Below are 21,982 nucleotides of genomic sequence, written 5' to 3' on the forward strand. Positions count from 1 at the left end.
AGTAATTTCATTACGATTCCAACGATACTTGTTTCAATGAAATCCGTAAGTGCATAAGCGAACATGGCCACTTTAAATGTACACTTGCACAAGCTGGGAGCAACAAACATTATGTCTTTTCATAGGCATTAGCTGTTTTATATATGTTAACAAAATTTGACAAAAAACCAACAATTTTAACATTTTGGTAACAATTCCAACGGTGATTATTTCAACAAAATCAGACAACACATAAGCGACCACGGCCACTTTAAAGATACGCCTACATAAGCCAGGAGTGCCAAACATGTCACAGTTGAGACTTATCAGTTGTTTGTTGCCCTGCAACGATGTTTTAAGCCCTTTGACATTGGTTTTATATTCTTTCATGACAATGTACTGACTGATGTTGTCCATTCTTCATAGAAAAATTTACAATAAAGGAATTAATTGATTGATAGCATTGTTTAAAGAAGATGCAAATCATACGAGTTGCGAGGACAAACTACGGCAAAACTAAAACGAGCTGTCTGCAACCTTGGTGTGGCCAGTGCTACTGTTAAACAAAAGGCAATATTAGAGCATCCATCTGTCATTCCTATACATTTCTATTTATCTCCTCTTTCCTCTTTCTATGTAGTTGGTAATACATACGCAAATCTAAAAGCATCACATTTTTATTCTGATCTGTACCATAATTCAACTTGTTTATTTGCAATTCCCAATCCTGATACCTAACAAATAATCTTGCATATTGGAACACTGTAACAAAATTTATATGGAATAATAAAACACAATTAATTATATAAACAATTTCTTTATGTTAAGTAGTACTTCTTATATATTACATTTAACGTCTTAAAAATATCAACGAGATGGCAGTTCTGTACAACACGTATTGAATCCATTGCACCTGAATTAGGGTTTTGACGTCATATGTCTCATCAAGTTGTTGATGAATTTTTCAACTTTTCTCAGATCTTGAGCAATTTCAGTTTTGTACTGAACGCACTGAAACAGAATTCATGAATTAAAACAAATCAGTCACCACATCACCATTATTTTAATATTATACTACTAGGTACAATTGTCTTTACCATAGATTGTATGCTCCTTCGGCTAAACATTTTTGATATTAAATGTTAATGTCCACACATATCATACTATTTCTCATCCATACTAGATGGATAATGAACAACAGGATTATTGTTGTTACCTCCTTTTTCGCCAATACATTACATCCCTTTTGTCTGAGAAGTGCAGGAATCAATGGATCATTGAGTACAACTAGTGAAAATGTACAAGATATGTTGGAAAAGTAAAGATACAAAATTTTAGAAGACCAGAAGGAAACCCTCCTTCTGCTTAGTGCAGAATCTGAGATCTGACACTGTTAAATGGATCATAGAATCAACCCTTCCCACCAACATATGGTTATGACCAGAAGAAAGTTCCAAAGGGTTTAACAAAATGTTTCAAGGTTTGGAATTATTCTCTTCGTCAGGTGGACGAGGTATTAATACATACAACATTTTTTCTAACACAAACTTACTGATGCTTAATACTTAATAATTAGCAGACTAAATGCTAAGTCAACCTTTGGTTGAGGTTAGACCACTTTGGGTACCAATATTAAAAAATAACTAACTAGGAAACCTAAAAAGATCATACTAACAACAAACCTCAACCAAAAACATTTACACACACCATGACACAGGTCTAAGACCAAAACATAGGGCCGGAAGCGGCTTGCCTTTACCCCTTCCTCCTCCTGACCATCGCCTTTCTGTCCTATTGTTTCAGATGACACAAAACAGTACCAATGAAAGAGCCGACATCAACATTCTTATTAGTATCCTACTTTCGCATGTGCCGGTGTGATGTGTGATTGTGATTCTGGTACTGGTGACTTGTGCTCGGGACTTGCATTCTCTGCAGTAATGCCTGGCTTTTGAGTATGTTTGAACAATTTTCCTTCCCTTCGTTTTTCTTTCTGTTCTTTATTTTTGTATGTATTAATACCTCCCCCACCTGACGAAGAGGATAGATTCCAATCCTAAAAATGTTGTGTTATACCCTTTGTACCTCCATTGCCTTACCAATGGCAAATGTCCAAAGTCCTGTTATCCTTTCAAACCTCCCATTGTCAATAACAAACTTTTAACAAAGAAGAGCAGAAGGCAGGTTATACTGCACTAGAAATAGTTGAAGGAGTCGACAGATCTGTTGCCATAAAGAGTTGGGATAATGAGCCTTTATCAACTACTTATCACCCCCACAAGGTGTCATGTTATTTTTCATAAAAGTCATTTACAGGCCGAAATCCATGTCAACTTTTTGTTGCACAAGGTTTATTATAAAGAAAATCAGGTTATTTGTGAACTCCTTTCACTGCCACATACAGGCCAATCTAAGAATCACCTACTACATGAACAAAGTATTCTGGAACTGCTGAAAAAATAACAGACTACCTTCTTGAAGACATACATCTGTAGATTGTTATAATAGAACACACAGCTCAGGATTCCTATGTACTCATTAGCGGTCTACTTTAGTCAAATTAACCATATTAATGGAGGAGTTGCAATATGAGAGGTGAGGAAAACACAGTCCACATAACTGAGCTGGGTCTTGTAACAGATTTCTGTAAAGAATTTATACATGAAATAGCTTTAGCTTATACTCGATAGAAAACAACTACTTATTTACAGACCAAGCATTAAGTCTAATGTGAAAAATACTCAAAACATGCAAGCATAAAATTATTCTATCCTAACATTATATGACATAAATGTTAGTTATCTGAAAAAATTATTACAACCAACAAACAAATGAACAAAATTTTGAGCAGACTATGAATCACCAATACAAAACATGAAAGCAAAGTGTGATTTAGACACTATTATACCGTTGAGGCAATCAAATATTACTTCAACACTATTTACACAACAGTACTTGACATGTGAAATATGTAGAACACGATTTTAAATAAAACTGTATACATTACATGCGCAAATTTCTGTTTTCTTCATCAAATATTCTATGAATAGCACTATGTCTAACCTTAGCCTCTAGGGCAACTGCTTTAACTTAACAAGCTCAATTGATAATGTTTTTACAAATATTAATAGGTCACAAGTAGCGGTGTCTGGTGTGATAACAGAGCTATCAGATCATGATGCTCAACTGGTGGAAGTTGCTTTTAAAACTGTCAAGCAAACGCAGTGTGTTACACAATTAAAAAGAAAATTTACAAAACAAAATACAATCTTATTCCAAAAGAAATTAGAGGCAGAATCATGGTTGAGCTTATATCTTGCACCAGTTGATCAAAAATATGACTTATTCTACAATATATTTATTTATCATTTTAATGTATGCTTCCCATTATTAAGAACTAGAGTTTATAGGAATAGGTAATTCTAAGCAATATATGGGTCAACCTCGATTTTTCTCATATTACAATATAATGTTCCAATAGTCAATTAGAAAAGGAAATGACTAGAATTTCTTGCCGGAAAGCAGTTATAGGGAGCAGGCAACTCATATTACAATATAATGTTCCAATAGTCAATTAGAAAAGGAAATGACTAGAATTTCTTGCCGGAAAGCAGTTATAGGGTCATATTACAATATAATGTTCCAATAGTCAATTAGAAAAGGAAATGACTAGAATTTCTTGCTGGAAAACAGTTATAGAGAGCAGGCAACCGCGAGAATTATCTATTAGTGATCAGGGGCACTGACGTGATCTGGGCTTTAAATTTGGAACTACTCGAGTTAATTTTTTTTTCTAAAAGAGCAAGCAGCGCGAAGCGCTGCGCAGCGGGCAAGCATCGTGCGTGATCTTCGTATATACTGAATTGATAGTGCAGTCATTGAAGCGAAAAATACGGCCTTACCTCCGAATTTTTTTACTGTGAACCGATTTGCATGACATTTTGGAATTAGGCTCATCTTACCCTTAACTTCAAAAGTGAAAATGATCTGAACTCCGCCTATTATTTTTAAGGGGTGTAAACAACCCCTTAATGGAAAAATTGACATTGAGCCATTTTATCGCTAGAAAACATGTCTAATAGTAAGTGGTGACATTGTAAAGTGTTTTCTAACACAATTACCTCATATTAAATTCATTTTCAACCCCTTGAAAATCTTACAACCCTTGCAAACAACCCCTAAATGGGAAAAAAATCACAAAAAATACTTTGGTATGGCATAAAAGATGTAAGTATAGAGTAAGTAATATTTTATATTCTCTATAATAATTATCAAATTTTTAACCCCCTTTCAGCCCTTGAAAACTGCCCCTTGATAAAAAATTGTAAAAATTTTTTTTTGTAAAATGAAAAGGATTTACATATTATTCCACACTCTCAAAAATGATTATAAATTTTTCTACTCTTAAAACTACCCCTAAATTAAAACAGTAAATATATATATATATATATATATATATATATATATATATATATATATATATATATGATTACATATTTAAAAATAATTTAATTTAGAGTAAAATATTGCCATTTATTGAATACAATTTTCCAAATTATATCAAATTCACTCAAATGTGTGAATATACATATAAGAACGTTGGTATGTATTCAACGTTCAAAATATATGAGCCATATTATGTATATATATATATATATATATATATATATATATATATATATAATATATATATATATATATATATACACATTACAATAGTTTTGGGTCTCTATTATAATGCGTACTTTCACATTGCTCCAAATAGTCACACTCCGAAATTTTCAGTTACTAAGTAGAAAAAATATGATAAGTTTTTGGACCATAACACCTTCAATTTTCATGCTATCACAATTTATAAAAAACCATTGTAAAGGTAATTAAGAGAGCTACAACATCCTTCATTGCAATATATAGTAAAAAACCTTTTTTTCAAACGGTGATGGGTTACAGGGCTTAAAAGAGGCTGTGATTGCGCTGCCACGCGCTCTTTAAACAATCATATCTCCATCAATGTTTGTTTGACAGAAAAAACAAAAATACCAAATTGTTTTTCAGAAAGATACCTAAATTTTTTATTCATACACTTTTATACGTATCTGTCGTCATTTTTTGAGAAATTATGAAAAAAGGTGGTGTTTAAAAATTTGAAATTGTTGTTTAATCGTGACTTTTTTTAAAAATATGTGTCCTGAAGCAGCCAAACTGATGCAATCTATCACAATCTTCATAATAAAGTTAATTCTAGTCGGAATACGATTAATTTTAATTTTGGTTGAAATGGCACTTATGAAACCCATTGATTTAAAAGAAAAAACATTAGATGCTCCTCTTATTTGCAATACAGCTTACTTATTTTACGTGCAAAAGACTTTTAATAGTACTCATTTTAAAGCTTATTTCAAGCACTACAAAACCCTTTTTTATTAGAATGCCTAAAATGCATCTGCTCGCCGCTAGATGGCATTGACCACATCGATTAAATTTCAAACAAAATAAAAAACGGATTTGATCTTTAATATCTAGCTTAATATTGCACTTAGAACACTTTATAAAAAACCTAATTGTTTATTTTTCTACCTGCTACAATTTTGTTCTCTATAAAATTTTTGATAAAACGTATATTTTTGGCGAATTTTCAGTTGCCAATATCTTGAAAATTATCGGATTTTTCGAAAATCTTTATAGATGATTTTTTGCTTAAAATTAGGCCTTCTATCGAGATCCGAGGTTATTTTGAACAAAAAACAATTCACCCCCGAGAAGGGGTGGCAACCACCCCCAGGGTGATTGCGGAGTTCAAATCATTTTCACTTTTGAAGTTAAGGGTAAGGTGAACCTAATTCTAAAATTGTATGCAATTCGGTTCACAGTAAAAAAATTCGGAGCAATAATGCTTCAATGACTGCACTATGATTCAGGCCAAAGGAATGACACAGATTCCTTTACCAGATTTTTACGGAGATTTTGTATTGGGCGGATTATATTGGTTTACTTTGCTTTCCAGCATGTAATTATGTGTTTAAAATAGTTTTACATACATTACCTACATTATATTGTAATATGTAATAACAATTTATCAGAAATTTTTAATAAAAAAAAGGATCACGCACGATGCCTGCCCGCTGCGCAGCGCTTCGTGCTGCTTGATCTTTTAGAAATAAAATTAACTCGAGTAGTTCCAAATTTGAAGCCCAGATCACGTCAGTGCCCCTGATCACTAATATGTAACTCTAAGCAATATATGACCGTCTGGCGGTTGCCTGCTCCCTATAACTGCTTTCCGGCAAGAAATTCTAGTCATTTCCTTTTCTAATTGACTATTGGAACATTATATTGTAATATGAGTTGCCTGCTCCCTATAACTGCTTTCCGGCAAGAAATTCTAGTCATTTCCTTTTCTAATTGACTATTGGAACATTATATTGTAATATGAGAAAAATCGAGGTTGACCCATATATTGCTTAGAATTACCTAGGAATAAAAATGACTGGATAAATAATGAACTTAGGAAGGATAAAGAGGAGTTAATTCACTTAAGCCAGAATATTCGAGTAACAAAAGACAGAGCAACAAAGCAAATATTAAATTACAAAAAAAAAGATGTATCGAACAAAGGCTCAAAATTTAAAAAAAGATTTCATCAACAACAAAATTAAGAACTCAGATAATATTTGTAAGTCTACATGGAAAGTAATAAATAATGAGACAAAACCTAATCAGGAACTTTTGAGTAAAATTAGATTGATCACAGATGGTGAGGACACCTCTGATCCTTACAAAGTATCTGAAATTTTCAACAATTATTATATAGGTATGGTAGATGAATGTGTAATTCCAAACTTGCAAAAGGATGCAAATCCTAACAATTTACCTTTTGTCATTCAAAATTTATCTGATAAGCGTTTCCATATAACACCAGTTGACGAAATTGAACTGGACAAAATTATATCATCGTTTAAAAATAAATATTCTGCTGGTTATGATGAAGTTCCTATGCCCATTATTAAGAATGTTAAGCATCTTTTGGTTAAGCCTTTGGCTCATGCAATTAACTCTTCTTTTGTGAGTGGCATTTTCCCTAACAGATTAAAAATTTCTAAAATTAAAACAATATTTAAGAAAGGTAACACAACTGACCCAAGTAATTACCGCCCATTGTCTATATTACCAACATTCTCTAAAATTTATGAAAGAGTCATGTATATAAGGCTTGTTGAATTTCTTGAGAACAATAATAAATTTGATGATAAGCAGCATGGATTCCGATCTGGTAGGTCTGTTATTACTGCTGGCATTGAGTTTGTTGAATCAACACTAGATGCTATCGATAGAGGAGACCATGACGTTGGTATCTTCATGGATCTCAGTAAAGCATTCGATAGTGTCTGCCATAGCAGCCTTATCGGAGTTTTTAAAACAGCTTGGGTATATCAGGAATCGTTTTAGAGTGGTTTGTGTCATACCTAAAAGATCGAAACCAGTATGTTGAACTATCTTATATTGATAAGGACAGCCAAATTAGCTCTGTAAAATCACAAATTAAAACTATCAAATATGGAGTGCCTCAAGGTTCTATTTTGGTTCTCTAATGGTTCAGGAGCTACGTGGACTGCAAGTTTTTATCATCAGTCCGAAAAAATCCGAAAACTTGCAATCCACGTAGCTCCTGAACCATTAGAGATATAGAAAAACTCTAAAATGCAAAAATGTCTTATTTTGTAGTGTTGAATATAAAAACAACATAAAATACAGGGTGTTCCATAAAATAGTTTAAAGTTGGCCGCCATATTGGCAAAAATTATGAAAACTTCCAGTCCACGTAGCTCCTGAACCATTAGAGATATTGAAAAACTCTCAAAAGCAAAAATGTATTATTTTGTTGAGTAGAATCTAAAAACAACATAAAATACAGGGTGTCCCATAAGAGATTTTAAAGTTGACCGCCATATTGGAAAATGGCGGCCATCTTCAAAAAATTTGAAAGTGTATCCCTGAGTGAAACTTAAAATTGAGCAAGTTCCAAATTTAAAGTGTGGTGCTAAGTCGTGTAAATAAAAAGTTAGCTATTGGATCACTTTAAAAAACTCACCCTGTATATATATATATGAAAATGGGTTAGACCCCTGGTAATACATGCAGAAGAATCTTCAACCATATGATGCACTGTTTGAGTTTCGGCCCGCAGCAGCACAATTCAATGGGGAGCCTAACCCATGGAATGCAAGACCCATTTTAATTTATTAATTTCCAAACCTCATTCCTACCAACATCAGTCCCAAATCTATTCAACATAGTCCATTCCCTCTGAAGGATTTCACACCACTCACTCACTCACTATTACCGTTCAATCGGGAATTGAGAACTTTATGTTTCGTAACTCATCCTATTACATTATTCAAATCGTTTTGGATGAAAATCCACCCCTTTTTAGATGACTGGCAGTCTTTAGGGGATGGATGTCTGAACTTCAGCTGACCCAGAGGCGGATTTAAAATCTGCTGACTATGGGCTGTTGGGATAGCAACACTCTCTGCCGCAAGAATTTTCTACTTAGACAAAAATGAGTTCTATGATGGTGCATGTCCAACCATGGAATTTGGCTGAACGTTATTGAAGCATATCACTCAGTAGGCTGAAACAATTTTTTTTGTCTGCCGGGAATGTAAAAATGTTTTCTCTGTCTGTCTATCTCTCCGCATGACATATTGAGGATGAAATGAACTTTCAATTTTGCTTGCAACCTCAGTGAAGCCTGTAACACAACTTGTGGTGTGATCCTATCATGTAATGCAGTAAAATGACCAATAATTTTAAACAACTTAATTCAATGATGAATTAATTGCTGCTTACTGAAAATAAACAAATTGTTACATCCTATTCAGTTAAGCCTTAAACTAGAGTTGAATAAAAACCAAATACAAAGGACGAAACTAAATGGAATCAATACAATCTGTAGTTTCTTTACATTGATATTAAAGAGACCTTGTAGCCAAAAACATAACAAATTGCTTTGTTTTGTCTTTAACTACATTCTATGCTTCTTTCTGAGAATTTTGATATACAACACATTAATATTTAATGCATATTTTCATTTCAAAACATTTTTAAATGGTATTTTACCGGCCCTACTTTTCCTTTTTTCTCAAATCTCAAAAAGCCACAGTGTGTGAACCTTGTTATGATCATGTTATGATCATATATAATGATATTTTACTGTTACTTCTGCGAAATCTAGCTTTCTGCTTTGAAAACATATGGTGTAATTTTTTTTGTGATATTAGTTACGTTTTGGGTTTATCTCAAACTTATGAGTAGTGTTTTTGTTTGTGTGACTTTTAAAGCTGTGACATAATGCTTAGAATTTTTTTTAATTGGCAAGAACATGATTAAAAGAAGCTGATTTATTACTGTACCAGTTGCAACTGAATAGTTCAAATTCAGAATAACATTTCACCTTGTGGGGCTAGCCCTGCTGGAGGTAATTCCCTAGTTGGTTTGTAACAAATTGACCAATATAGTCTTAAATGCCAAAAGAGCAAGAGAAAAGCTTCAAACCCTCTTAAAAAATAAACAAGTCACACTTACCACCACATCATCAGTCATTTTTATGCACAGCAAATTCTTGGAATGTAAATATTTCATAGTGTACCTTGCCTGTAAAAAGGAACATTGATTAATCAATGAGATGTACAGACAACAGAGATTGTGTTAGAGACAAAACAAATCATAAACAATCATTTATTACTTAAATATTGAACAAACATCAATAATATAACATATACACTGCAAATTCACACCCTATTTGTTTGTGTTAAAAAAAAAACTAAAGACTATAAATTAAAAACAGTTTAGATTACAGTTTACTACCACTGCAATTTTCACTTCAAATCAGCCAAAATTCTATAACTTACTATGTACCTTTATTGTACAAAAAATAGTTACTATGAATAATCATTTTGTAACTATATGTTGCTTTGAAGAAAATAATACCACTTAAAAAACTTATTTTTCTATGTTTGTGGTGAATTAAAAACACTCATTACTCTTTTTAAACACAGGGAAAACCTATATCATAATCTCTACTGATCTAAAGCTAACTAGGACCAGAGTAAATCCCGAAACGCAAACAAACCAAAATTGTTCCTGCATCATTGTAAGCAAAGGTTTGTCAAGTCTGGATCGCGCTCTTGGATAACCGCTCATGATGAGCTATGCAAGGAGGTTTGTTTAATAAACCTACACAGATTTTCATTCCATGTCTGGATGTCATAGTAACCAGTTCGTTATTGCCAATTGCCTACTGCAAATCTTGCTGTTATATCATTCTTGATTTTAGTTAAAATCATGTTTTTTAGTAAGTTAAACATTGGGTATAGAAACTAATTTCTCAGAGTTATTAAAACAATTTAGTTATTAAAATGTATAAAAATTATAATTAGAACAGCACTTAGATTAAAATATTAGGAAATAGAATGATATAGATACAACCCATCTAAGTTACAAAAAATTCTTTAGAAGTGAACACTTTAATTTCATTATTTACAGGAAAATTCATAAACTTAACCTACTCTGTAATAATAAAAACTGAACAATCTTCCACAAGTATCTAAATTATTATTATTATTATTAGGCCTATTCTTAATATGAAAGTAACATATATTCTTCACGATGACAGTAAAAAAATCAAAGAATACAACATTTGTATGCAAACTTATTACATTTTACATTTTAACATGAGATATGGTAACACATGTAATGGGGATTTTTTTGTTACTTTCGTTATGTTCTGTTGGGCTCTTGATAGGCTACTCTGTTGTATTACATTTATTTCTTATTATTTTATGTCAATGGCACATCTTGTATAGTACACATACAATTAAAACACAACACTTTATATAACAGTAAAACCAAAAACAGTTTGGTCCATAGGTCTGGACACATCTAAGTGCAAAATGGATTAAGTGTATATTGTCACAAAAAATTACTTAGTTCTGTATTTAGATTATTCTACCATTCCAAATAAGACATTAGTTTCACTCAAGTACTCTGACATAATTCCAATACTGGATTTAGTCCTATATATAACAGGATAATACGAATTCAATGGAGGAATATACAATTATCATGTCTTACCCTGCTAGGATCTTTAAGGTAAATATTCTGGGCGGCTTTTTCGAATTCATCCCATGTAGTCAGATACATTTCTGCAAGTCTGACAATCAACTTCAAGTTAGGAATGAAGAGTAATCTGAAACAACATAACCATAACTAAAATTGTATCTTACTATTTTACAAGAACTAAACTTCACAATAACAAGTATTTAAAGGTAATTCAAGAATTATAGGGAATGCTTCTTACATGTGGTAGTAACATTTTTAAAGTAGAGTTTCTTGTGAGTGTGCTGTTATGTATTGCTCATGATAAAAATTTAATTGCGCTTCAAGTTCCACTTGCGATTTGTTTTGTAACTGCATTTTAATTATATCTAAGCGTTAACGCTTTTCCTCTTCTGTTTCATTTGCAAGCTTCTCCTTACGTTTTGTACACTTCAAATAGAACTGTAAAATCAATCAACAATAATATACCCAATGTTTACTTCAGCTTTTGTTCACACCGGATGGTATATTTAGAACAGATTATTAATAAACCACTATTATAGTGACGCAAAGTTTACTTTGAACACCCAGGTAATTTAATCATTCAAATTTATTTAATGACATATTAGGGAACTTGAGTTTATACAAAATTTAAGCACGATCGAGTAATGAAAAATGGGTAAATTTAAGAATTGTATTTTTGCATCATGACGGTATACACACTGAGAGAGTTTGCACGCTAATAGTAGAGGTTGCAATTTAAAAATGAAAAATAATTTTTCATGAGTGTTATAAACAATATATTTTCTTCAAGGCTTAAATACATCTCATGTTCGTTTTTCTCTTCTGCAGATGTTTTTGAATATGTACAAGGAGTTTATAAAAAAAAACCTGATTGTTATTTTGTGGCAATAGACAAATGTTTCTTCACTATCTCTCAAGTTAATACAAAGTGCATATACATTATGGAGAAGATTTCCTTCATAATCTGAATAAACAATGTATTCTGTTTTTTTTTTCATTCTCCTTTAAACTAATAAAACACAAACAAATTTGTCAGGTCTTTTCCACTCCACTGGTGAAATAATGAACCAAATCCAAGCCCAAACAGCACAGGCACCTGCCGTGGCAGTTGTCAAACTATTTGCTCCTAGAGCAGGTAACAGGCTCTTCCCACATCACCCGTTCGTTAGTCACGGGTGCCCTTGCATGCCATGTGACATTAGCCTAAGGTTTGTATTAGACCTGACCAGTCCGACGAGCAGCGGCGCAACGGGCCCAGTATGACGTGCACTACTACCACAAACCATTGGCTATCACTGCTGACGAAGGGCGTCTAGACGTTCTGTGGATGTGAAACAGCAGGAAATATATTTATAATTTTTGTAATTAATCAAATAATACGAGTAGTATAATATCAGAATTTGGTACTTTAGTATTATTTGAAGGTCTCTATTTTTGGAAGTGTTTTTCTTACAGGGGACCTAAAAAACTAGATTATTAGTTATTTTACTTACTGTCAAAGTTACACGTCATTATGACAATTGGTTCTTGTTTTCTGCCTCCTGAAAGGAAGCAATGTCAGTGAGGTGACCATTCTATCCCTATCCACTGTTATTAGGTCATAGGTAAATACATATGTACATCTATATATATATATATATATATATATATATATATATATATATCTATATATAAAAATGAATGTTTGTATGTTTGTCCTTTATGGAATCGTGAACTATTGGACCGATCATGATGAAAATTTGTACGTATATGTATTTTTCCACGGAGAAGGTTTATAAGCTATGCCCATCCCTTTCCCGATTCAGGATTCCGCCCCACTGGTTACAGAAATACCCATAAGAAATGCATTGCAGCAAACATATGTTAACGTCTTTTCAAATTTTTAATCAGCTGTTCTTTGTAAACATATATTACACTTATAGTTTTAAAGCATAGAGTAAGCTTAAGAGAAACGACAAATTTTGTTTAAACTGTTTTTGCAATCACTGTTAAACATAGACTTTACTATCCAGATAATACAATTCAAATTTGACGTAAAAATTCACCTTTAACTGCAATATTTATTTAATATAAACCATGCTCATGCTTGATCAGAAGAGTAATGCAGATATCATAATTACTATCTTACGTTGGCTACAAATATAAAGAATGTTATAAAATCAACCTTAGTTGTTTTTTTTGACAGAAGTATGGTTCTCAAAACTCCGTGTGTACATATTCTCTCGATCGAGACAACAAAGCAAGCTCAATCGTGGCATCGGAGATATAACTAATTTAATCTAAAATTTATTATAGTAAAAAAAAAAATTTATTAAGTAATATAAGGACTTCGGTTCTTAAGATTTGCGTGCGAAGCCGTGGGTAACAGCTAGATAGAGGCAGGAATATGGTACATACCTTCATAATACGCCCAAGAGGCTCACGATGGAACGACTATCAATTATCTCAGCAATGTTTAGAATGTGATAGAAAAAGAATAAGTGAATATAGTGTACTGTTTTCAACGGGAAATTGCGTGCGAAGCCGCGGGCAACTTTTGCAAAAAATTATTGAAATGCGCAGCAAAGCGCGCCGGGCCCGCTAGTATATATATAAAAATGAATGTTTGTGTGTTTGTCCTTTAAAGACTCAGAAACTATTTGACCGATCATTATGAAAATTTGTAAGTATATGTATTTTTCCACGTAGAAGGTTTATATGCTATGCCCATTGATGTAACTCACCACCAGGAGGCGCTGCAAAATATATAAGTTATCAAAGCGCCTGCACATTGTAAACTACAATTACGAGATAGTTGTGTATAATAACCACACACTAATGTGAAGGCGCTTAGTTTTTACGGATATTTGTCTTTCAAATGAATTTCTGTTTGGCCTTATAGCTTGAATGTTAGACCACTTTATTATTAAGTACATGTACGTGTACAATGGCTATAAACATACACTTTTGGCAGATTTTCTTGATAGTTTCAACAAGGTAAACTCTACATCGGCGTTGACAATATAATTAACTTGAACCAGAAGTGCTGATATACGAGCAAAGCTTACAAAAAGCGTGCGAAGCCGCGGCGAACAGCTAGTGTATTATAAATATAAAAAGTTAACATGCAAAGTGATCTGAGCTTGAATTTAGGTACTATCTCAAGGGGTGTTTTTCCGATCAGTACTTTCTCTTGTCAGATTACGTGCCAGAATCAGTACGTCCCTACCTTGATTAGGTCCAACTTTTCAGATAGCATATCACGTTTGAGGATCTGGCACATGATCTGACATCAGGAAAATACCAATCAAAAATGCCCTGACCATCACTGCAGGCTTTGGTGTCGCCTTCAGCGCCACTCCCCACACTTCTGGCAAATAAAGGAAGACATCTCTCGAGATTGTACGCAAAATTCAGATCATGTGAGCACTCAACAAGGTTATCTTTAACTTTGGTACAACTAGTAACATATTTTGATAACCTAATCTAAACCTACTTATTTCACTAATAACAAATGGTAGATAGGGACAGACTAACCTCCTTCTTGCCGTAATAGTTTTCTTTTTGAGAGACAGACAACAAAAACCGATTGTCATTATGACATGTAGTATTCACATTAAGTTGAATAAAGAATACAAAGGCAATACCAAAGCCCGCAATGATGGCCAGGGACATTTCCGATCAGTAATTTCCTCAGCTCAGATCATATCCTAGATCGTGCAACTTCTCAAACATCAGATCACGTTAGACAATCTGGCACGTGATCTGAGGTCGGAAAAGTACCGATATGACCCCGGCTAACAGTGCAGGCTTTGGTCGTACCTTTCACCCCGTACTTCTGGTGAAAAAAAATCCAAGATAGTAATTAAATCCAAACTCAAATCACATAAAATGATGTTATTACCGAGTGGATCGGCAAGTAACATGTAACCACGGTAACAGGTTACTGAAACCAAATACCTCACCACGTTATTTTGATTACAGATTATTGACAAATAACAGTATTTCCCATCTCTAGCGACCATTACTCAAATACCATACACATTATTTAACTCCATCTTCTTCTTCTTCTTCTATGGGGCGGCCTACTGCCATGCAGTTAAGCCTCAAGGGCCTTTTGTGCACCCCGGAAGCACACCATGAGGCCTACCAGTCTATGATTTTGGCAGTTCCACAAAACCGCCGAAAACAACCTATCAGGTCCTCCTGGGGAAATTCACCAACCTTGTCCAAACTACCAAAGATGGCATACCACTCTCTTGCTATTGTAGGACAATCAAAGAGCAAGTGTTCAGCAGTTTCATCCTGCTCATCACACATTCTACAGAGCGGATCCTCCTGAAGGATGCCGACTTTGTGAAGAAGCTTCCTCAAGTGACCATGTCCCGTGATCAGACCTATAACCCAAGAAGACACTGATCTATTTAGTGAGAGAAGGTCAAACACCACTCTGGAGGAAGGCGACTGTAGTACCATTCTGCTCATTCTCATGCCCGGATGCAGCCTCCACCTTCTCTCATGTTCAGCACGAACCCATTTCAAGACAGCTCCAAAGGATTAACACCTTGGAATACCGCAAAACGGTTGAGGGCCTGTCATAATTGACGCTGAGCTCCAGTTGGCCAGGGCATCAGCTCTTTCATTCCCAGGGATCCCCTTATGACCAGGAACCCAACAAACAGTCACTCACATTGTTGTTTCTGGCAAGGGAAGAAACAACTTGATAGCAATCCCAGACCAGTTTAGATTTGAACAAACAAGACCATCAGTGCTGCCTGACTATCCGAGAGAATATTGATCATCTTACTCCTATAACGCAAATGAAGATTCTCACCTTCCAAACGAATTACGTTACAGGCTTCTAAGATTGTATTAAACAATATTGTTAGTCTGTACAATAAAAACACCTTGCAATTAATAATTATGAATATCTAAAGGTCAAATGTTTTTATATTCGATAGTTAATTCAATTGTAATGGTATCCACTTGTATACTGCAGCCCTTTCACCTGTTTATTCATAATTATGGTTTCTTCTGTTACTGTTTCAATTCTGCCACAGAAGATAGACTATGATTTTACTATGATTTTATGACTTTTATGGGGTTTTTCCAGGCCTTATCAGTTATATATATATAACTATTAATATTTATTAACTGAATTTAAAAATTAAATTTAAATCTACGTTACAGTACTAATGTGCCAACCTGTATATTGCTTTAGTAACTGTGAACTAGCAGAATATGATACAAGAAAACTAACAAAATACAACTAAAAAAACAATATAAAGTTTCAGTGGATGGAATTGATTAATAATTAAGTTAGAGAACATTAACAGTAGAACTACTGTTCTCTTACAGAATAATATTTCATTGTTCTACAGGCGTACTGTGGTCTTGTTATGATCGTAAGTCAACCTCCTATTGGTTGCTGCTGACATCAGCCGTTACGCCATCTTTAGATACTTATATAACAATAATGCTAAAATCAGGGGAGTTTGATGCAAATAAGACGTTTTTTGTTATATAGACCTTCTAAGAATAAAAGTTTATCAGCCTGACACAGTTTGGTGATGCCCAGTACTGAAGGTGATATACAAAAAACATTCCTCGAGGTACTAAACCTATCAGCAAAAAATTTAATTCTAAATGATCTGACTACGAATGCCTCCGGTCATTACTGTTTATAGGAAACGTAACTTAAACAAACATTATAAATTTACCTAACGATAACTATCTTACAAGTTCCACTGTTAACGTTCTAAAATTCATTATTTGTCATTTTGATACCCTAAAATTGTATATTGTTTTGTTTAGTAGGGCAATAGCAATACGTTAATAATGCAAATCTTGTTTCCGTTATGGATTAAAATAAATTTGAAAATAATGTAGCCTATATAAATTGAATGAAACTTTCAACAAACCAATAAAATAGTGTAAAAAACAAATATAAGTTTAATAAATAAGCAAAATTAATGTAACCATAACTTTGTATGTAGTTACATACCATGTGAAAATTTCCAGTCATATAAAAATAGCTTATCTTGATTTTAAAATAACACACGGTTACACAACAAACTTACACTCTCACTCTGAAAATACACGATAACCAATTAAAAAGAAATAAATTAATTTCCTTCTTTTAATGTTTTATCTGCTCACGTAATACACAGTCAAACAAGTAAATAACTTTAAAAACAAACTAACTATCTGAATTAACGCGCCACGATTGACAGGCTATTGTTATTGAACATCCACTGAAGATTACTGCACGCTATCATTGATGTTGTTTAACTAAGCTGTTCTGACTACAAAATGCTCAGATAAGCTCTCGGGAGCAGATATCTGAAAATCATAAACAAGCACAGTAAAAAAATATAACCACATATTTACAATTACAATTTAATTACTAAAAAAAGTTATTTGTGATTTCCATCCCCTTAATATTTTTGGCAACAGTATAATAAACAGCCACCAACACAAGATTATGATTATCAATTTTAAATATCGATACTATCAAATACGACATTTGAACTATAGATATTCATAAATAATCATTGCCAGCTTCCTTTATTTAGACTAGTAACATTATTACCAGCTGTCGCTAGTGACGTCATTACCAGCTGTTGTTATTTCGTCTATGTACAGTTCGAGGACTTTAGCTGCGCGCGTGACCTTAAGTGTGTGGTAATAGGCATGAGGGGTGGCGGGGTAGCATTATGCGCTGCGTCATGAAAACATTTTCTGTGACTCATGAGTAAAACCCTCCTTTCAGGAATCGTATTGGCCCAAATAACTCATCACACTCATTAAAATCAGTCTTTTTTGTGACAGTGCTGATTATGGTGGAATTAAAAAAATAAGAGAATACCAAATAATAGCAATAATAGGACTTATCCTTGTTTTTCAGTTGTTATAGTGTTGTTTAACATGTTTTTGAAAATAACGTATTTGTCAATACTAATCTGCAAATTGAAATCTTAAGTTTAAAGTCATTACAGAGATTGTTGCGCCTTCATCTCAGCGGCTAGCACGTAAACGCAACCCACCACAAAAATAGCGTATACTTGTTGAAAGGGTAGTATTTGTGCCCTACAAGCACAGCTAAATTCCTCCAACTGTATATAGGAAAAGGCTAGTGATAACGACAGGCACAATGGCAATGATGAATATGCAGAAATTGGCTCAAATGACTAAATAATTTTATAAACACTGAGCAATGTTTTAAATGATTACAAGATAATAACCTTGCTCCTTTAAATCCAAATTGTCCAGTTTGTATTGACAAGATGAAAATTAGAATTAAAGGTGAAAATCAGAAGAAAAGTAAGAACATGGCATATCTAAAAACGATCTGGAGAAGACTTTTTTTACATTCTAAATGTTATATTATGAATATAATGAAAAATCTTGTACTATTTTAGTTGAAATCAAAAAATTGACTTTGAATTATTAATGAATGTACTTTTGACGGCATCAGTACCATCTGCAAATATGTATGTAATTTTAGATTGGTTACACTAATCGTACTACGCTAAACGTTGTTTAAATATAGTTTAGTTATTTTAAGCAATCCGAAACAAAGGCATTTATTTTACATATAAAAATATAGTTTCACCATAATAGGATTTTAAAAACATAAAATTTAATTCAGTTTGCACAAAATTAATTCAAAGTAAAATCGTGATAATTTAAAAAAGTAATCTAAAATTTAAATCATGTGTTTCATTACTGACTAAGTTAGTGGTGGCAAGAACAGTGACATATGTGTCTTCTTTGTTTAACAAGCAATCACGTTTATCCTTGAAAATACATCAGGTAATTAAATGTTATTGTTTTGTTGTAATTATATATTATATTTTAATTTGTAATTATATTAATATTTATACGTTAATCTCTTAAGATTGAAAACAAGCGAAACCATATTGTTCTTTGAAATATCTATTACGTTATTTTGTCCGACGTTTTGCTTTCAGTCGTTTAGATAGTCATGAATATTGATGATTCAAATCATTACGGAAACTATAATAAGCTAAGCGGCCTACACTTGTTATTCGATTGCTGTTATCGAACAATTCTATATATACTATCCCACTTCGATACGTAAAAATAACATACAATAAGAGTTTTAAATAACCGTAACAAGAAGAATCTCGTACATTACAATTTTAAAAACATAAATTTAACAATAACATTACAAAACAACAAAACCAACTATGGTGTAGACTTAAATATCAAAGAAACCTTACAATATTACAACTTACCCAGCTTGATATCAACAAGTAACCACTTTTGTGAAATGGAAGAAATAATCCTCCCAATGGGTTACCAGGATCCAAATCCAGATGTTAAAGCCACTTAAAAAGTCACTTGTGAGAAATATCGGGTAGGGTACGATAAGCGGACCCGGTTTTTTATATCGAAATTGGCAACCTATATTACTTAATCATAAAGATCGATATAATCAGTCGATACTAATTAATTATTTTGAACAATTAACTTAAATAATCTATATCAACAGCTGTAAACACTTTCAAATAATACACGTAAGGTAATATTTCAATTCTACATAAGTAACATTTGATTATTAAAAATGGCAGTCAATTTTAGAAAACTACAAGACATTGCTTTAAAAGATGATAAGATATGTTTTTCGTGGCTTCAACATGTAGGACTCGTACCAAAAAACACATTATGTGAAATTTGTGGGAAAGAAACAAATGTAACTGTGAGAGGGGCAAATATGGTCGTCTTCAGTTTTCCTAATTTCGGTTATAATAATTTGTTTTATCACTGTTTGTGTTAAATTCACATTTTAATTTAAAATATATGTTGGTTATTGCGGACTATAGATACTTTTTTATCGATTGATAGTCTAGGATTTGAGATTCGAATATTAGGTATCGATATAAAAAACTGGGTCCGCTATCGTACCCTACCCGAAATATCTTGCATATTTTCCTCATTCATAGCTATTTTCAAAGTTTACAAATATTAATTACTTCTTGCTGTTTATCGTTTGCATTAAAATTACTAACTAATAAGTTGAAATCATATGCTAAGTTAAATCAATTGTAATATTAAATTATTCCTTCAGATAAAAACAATCGAATCATTCGATAATAGTAATTGAATTATGAGTGTAGGCCACTTAGTCTACCCAAATCATTTGATAAACATAATCCGATTGCGTTGGTGGCCGCTTATTATACTGCAGCCATATTTTTTATTGAGGATGAGCAGAATTTACTAACCACGTTGAAATTTTGATTGGCTACTCCGGCCAATTAACTGCACTGATACCATTCTTTTATTCAGCATACAGATTAAAAGTTTATGCAATTAGGTTCCAATGTCTGCCATTTTTTTTCTCTCCCTTAGGTGAGTGGTGGGGAGTGTACATATGAAGTGTGGTGGTGGAAATGGGACAGAACTCCTTATTGAAATCAACTTGCAATTTCATATCAGTTAATCTTTTATACATAACATAGCCTAGTATAAACTGATCTTGAGCACTTCGCCATAGGCATACATATCCTACTTCAAAATCCTAACCTATAATACATAGGCCTAACCACTACATATGTTCTGTCCATTCATAAATGCTAATTAACATGACAGCCAAAAAATTTTAGTTTTAAAATTAATTTACCTTTTATATGTGTTATTGTTTAACTCTGTTGTATTGAACTTCTACTAGCTTCTATGAACACTATTCAACAGACAAACATGTAAGAATTTAGTTCTCAAATGCATGTTTGCATCCTAATCTTGAAACCTGCAACGTAATCAAACACAAAACACGTCAAAAGAAACACCGAATTTGGAACCAAGGCAGTCACCACAGAGCAATTTGACATCACCATGCAGCAGTTCAACTTTTTCACCACTTACAGAGAGGAGAAAAAAGTCACGCTGAGTGTCGGCACAGTCAAAGATGTAGGTGGTATAAAGCATAACAAAAGTAATTCAACTTTGTAAAAGAGTAAAAATTAGCACTCATATTACTTCGAGGATTATTATATGGTAAAGCTATATCCATACAGTGATTTGAGAGCAATGGTCCCATGCTAAATCATTTTATTTACTATTTCATCTTTTTACAAATAAACAATGGGAAAAGTTACTAAATTCAAAAGAAATAATAACAATACATGATAAAAATAACATCACCAAACAAAACATTAGTTACAAACCAAGAAATTTAAAATAAATAACAGCCATTATATAAATAGTTAAATTAAAATGAAAAATATACCAACAATAACACATACATTCAACATAAACAATAACAAATCAGTGATACTGTTATTACCTGCAGACTTTTTGTCAGCTAATTGTTTGTAAGCTGTTCTGGTGGCACCAATGATGCCACCATGCATTTAAGGGGACTTTTTTATATAAACCTAAATATAATGGTAACTAAAACATCTGGCACCGTATAGTACCGCTATGCGGGAAGAGGTTATCATTTTGAGTATAAGCTCTGAAATGTACATTACCGTTAAACTTACTAGTTTTTTGGACTGGGTATTTTTAACATACATAGGAAATCCACTATTATACTTTATGGTTGTGTTCCTTTCCTGCAACGACGCATGATTCGAGTTCACATCGAAGTTTTTTATATATTCTAATTCATTACCCGTTCTATCTCCTGAAAGTTTGACATCTCTTCAATGAAGGATCGGCAGAGCGTAATTTATCAGATGAAAAGGTTTTAAGCACGAGATTAGCCTCCTGCTCTGATGAAAAAATCCATTTGGTTGGTCTCCTCTAATTTTTATGCTCAGAACCAAGTCTGAAATATCTGATTCGAGCGGGATTAATTTGCAGAGCTGAGATGGTAAGTATTTTATAAATAATGTCTTTAACGTGCCTTTAACCTTATGTTCTTGGCTACTGT

At 33.0% G+C, this 21,982-nt stretch overlaps 1 protein-coding gene across 1 annotated transcript; it reads right to left on the reverse strand.

Annotated features, from left to right (window-relative positions):
* Positions 1-780: 780 nt before the first annotated feature.
* On the reverse strand, positions 781-20,943 carry LOC124364786 (signal recognition particle 9 kDa protein). Its single transcript, XM_046820533.1, has 4 exons — positions 20,729-20,943; positions 11,113-11,227; positions 9,565-9,633; positions 781-990 (listed from the first exon to the last, which is right to left on the reverse strand). Exons 2-4 carry the CDS (start codon positions 11,179-11,181, stop codon positions 898-900), a joined length of 231 nt encoding a protein of 76 aa, XP_046676489.1. The 5' UTR covers positions 11,182-11,227; positions 20,729-20,943; the 3' UTR covers positions 781-897.
* Between the last annotated feature and the right edge of the window lie 1,039 nt (positions 20,944-21,982).

The sequence above is a fragment of the Homalodisca vitripennis genome, chromosome 6 (genome assembly GCF_021130785.1).
Source record: "Homalodisca vitripennis isolate AUS2020 chromosome 6, UT_GWSS_2.1, whole genome shotgun sequence".
NCBI classification, from domain to species: Eukaryota; Metazoa; Arthropoda; class Insecta; order Hemiptera; family Cicadellidae; genus Homalodisca; species Homalodisca vitripennis.

Excerpts from the sequence above, each read along its gene's own strand:
- LOC124364786 (XM_046820533.1), bottom strand. The coding sequence starts at position 11,181 with ATGTATCTGACTACATGGGATGAATTCGAAAAAGCCGCCCAGAATATT. Across the intron at positions 9,634-11,112 it reads ACCTTAAAGATCCTAGCAGG|GCAAGGTACACTATGAAATA; the intron begins GTAAGACATGAT and ends TCCTTTTTACAG. Across the intron at positions 991-9,564 it reads AAATGACTGATGATGTGGTG|TGCGTTCAGTACAAAACTGA; the intron begins GTAAGTGTGACT and ends ATTCTGTTTCAG.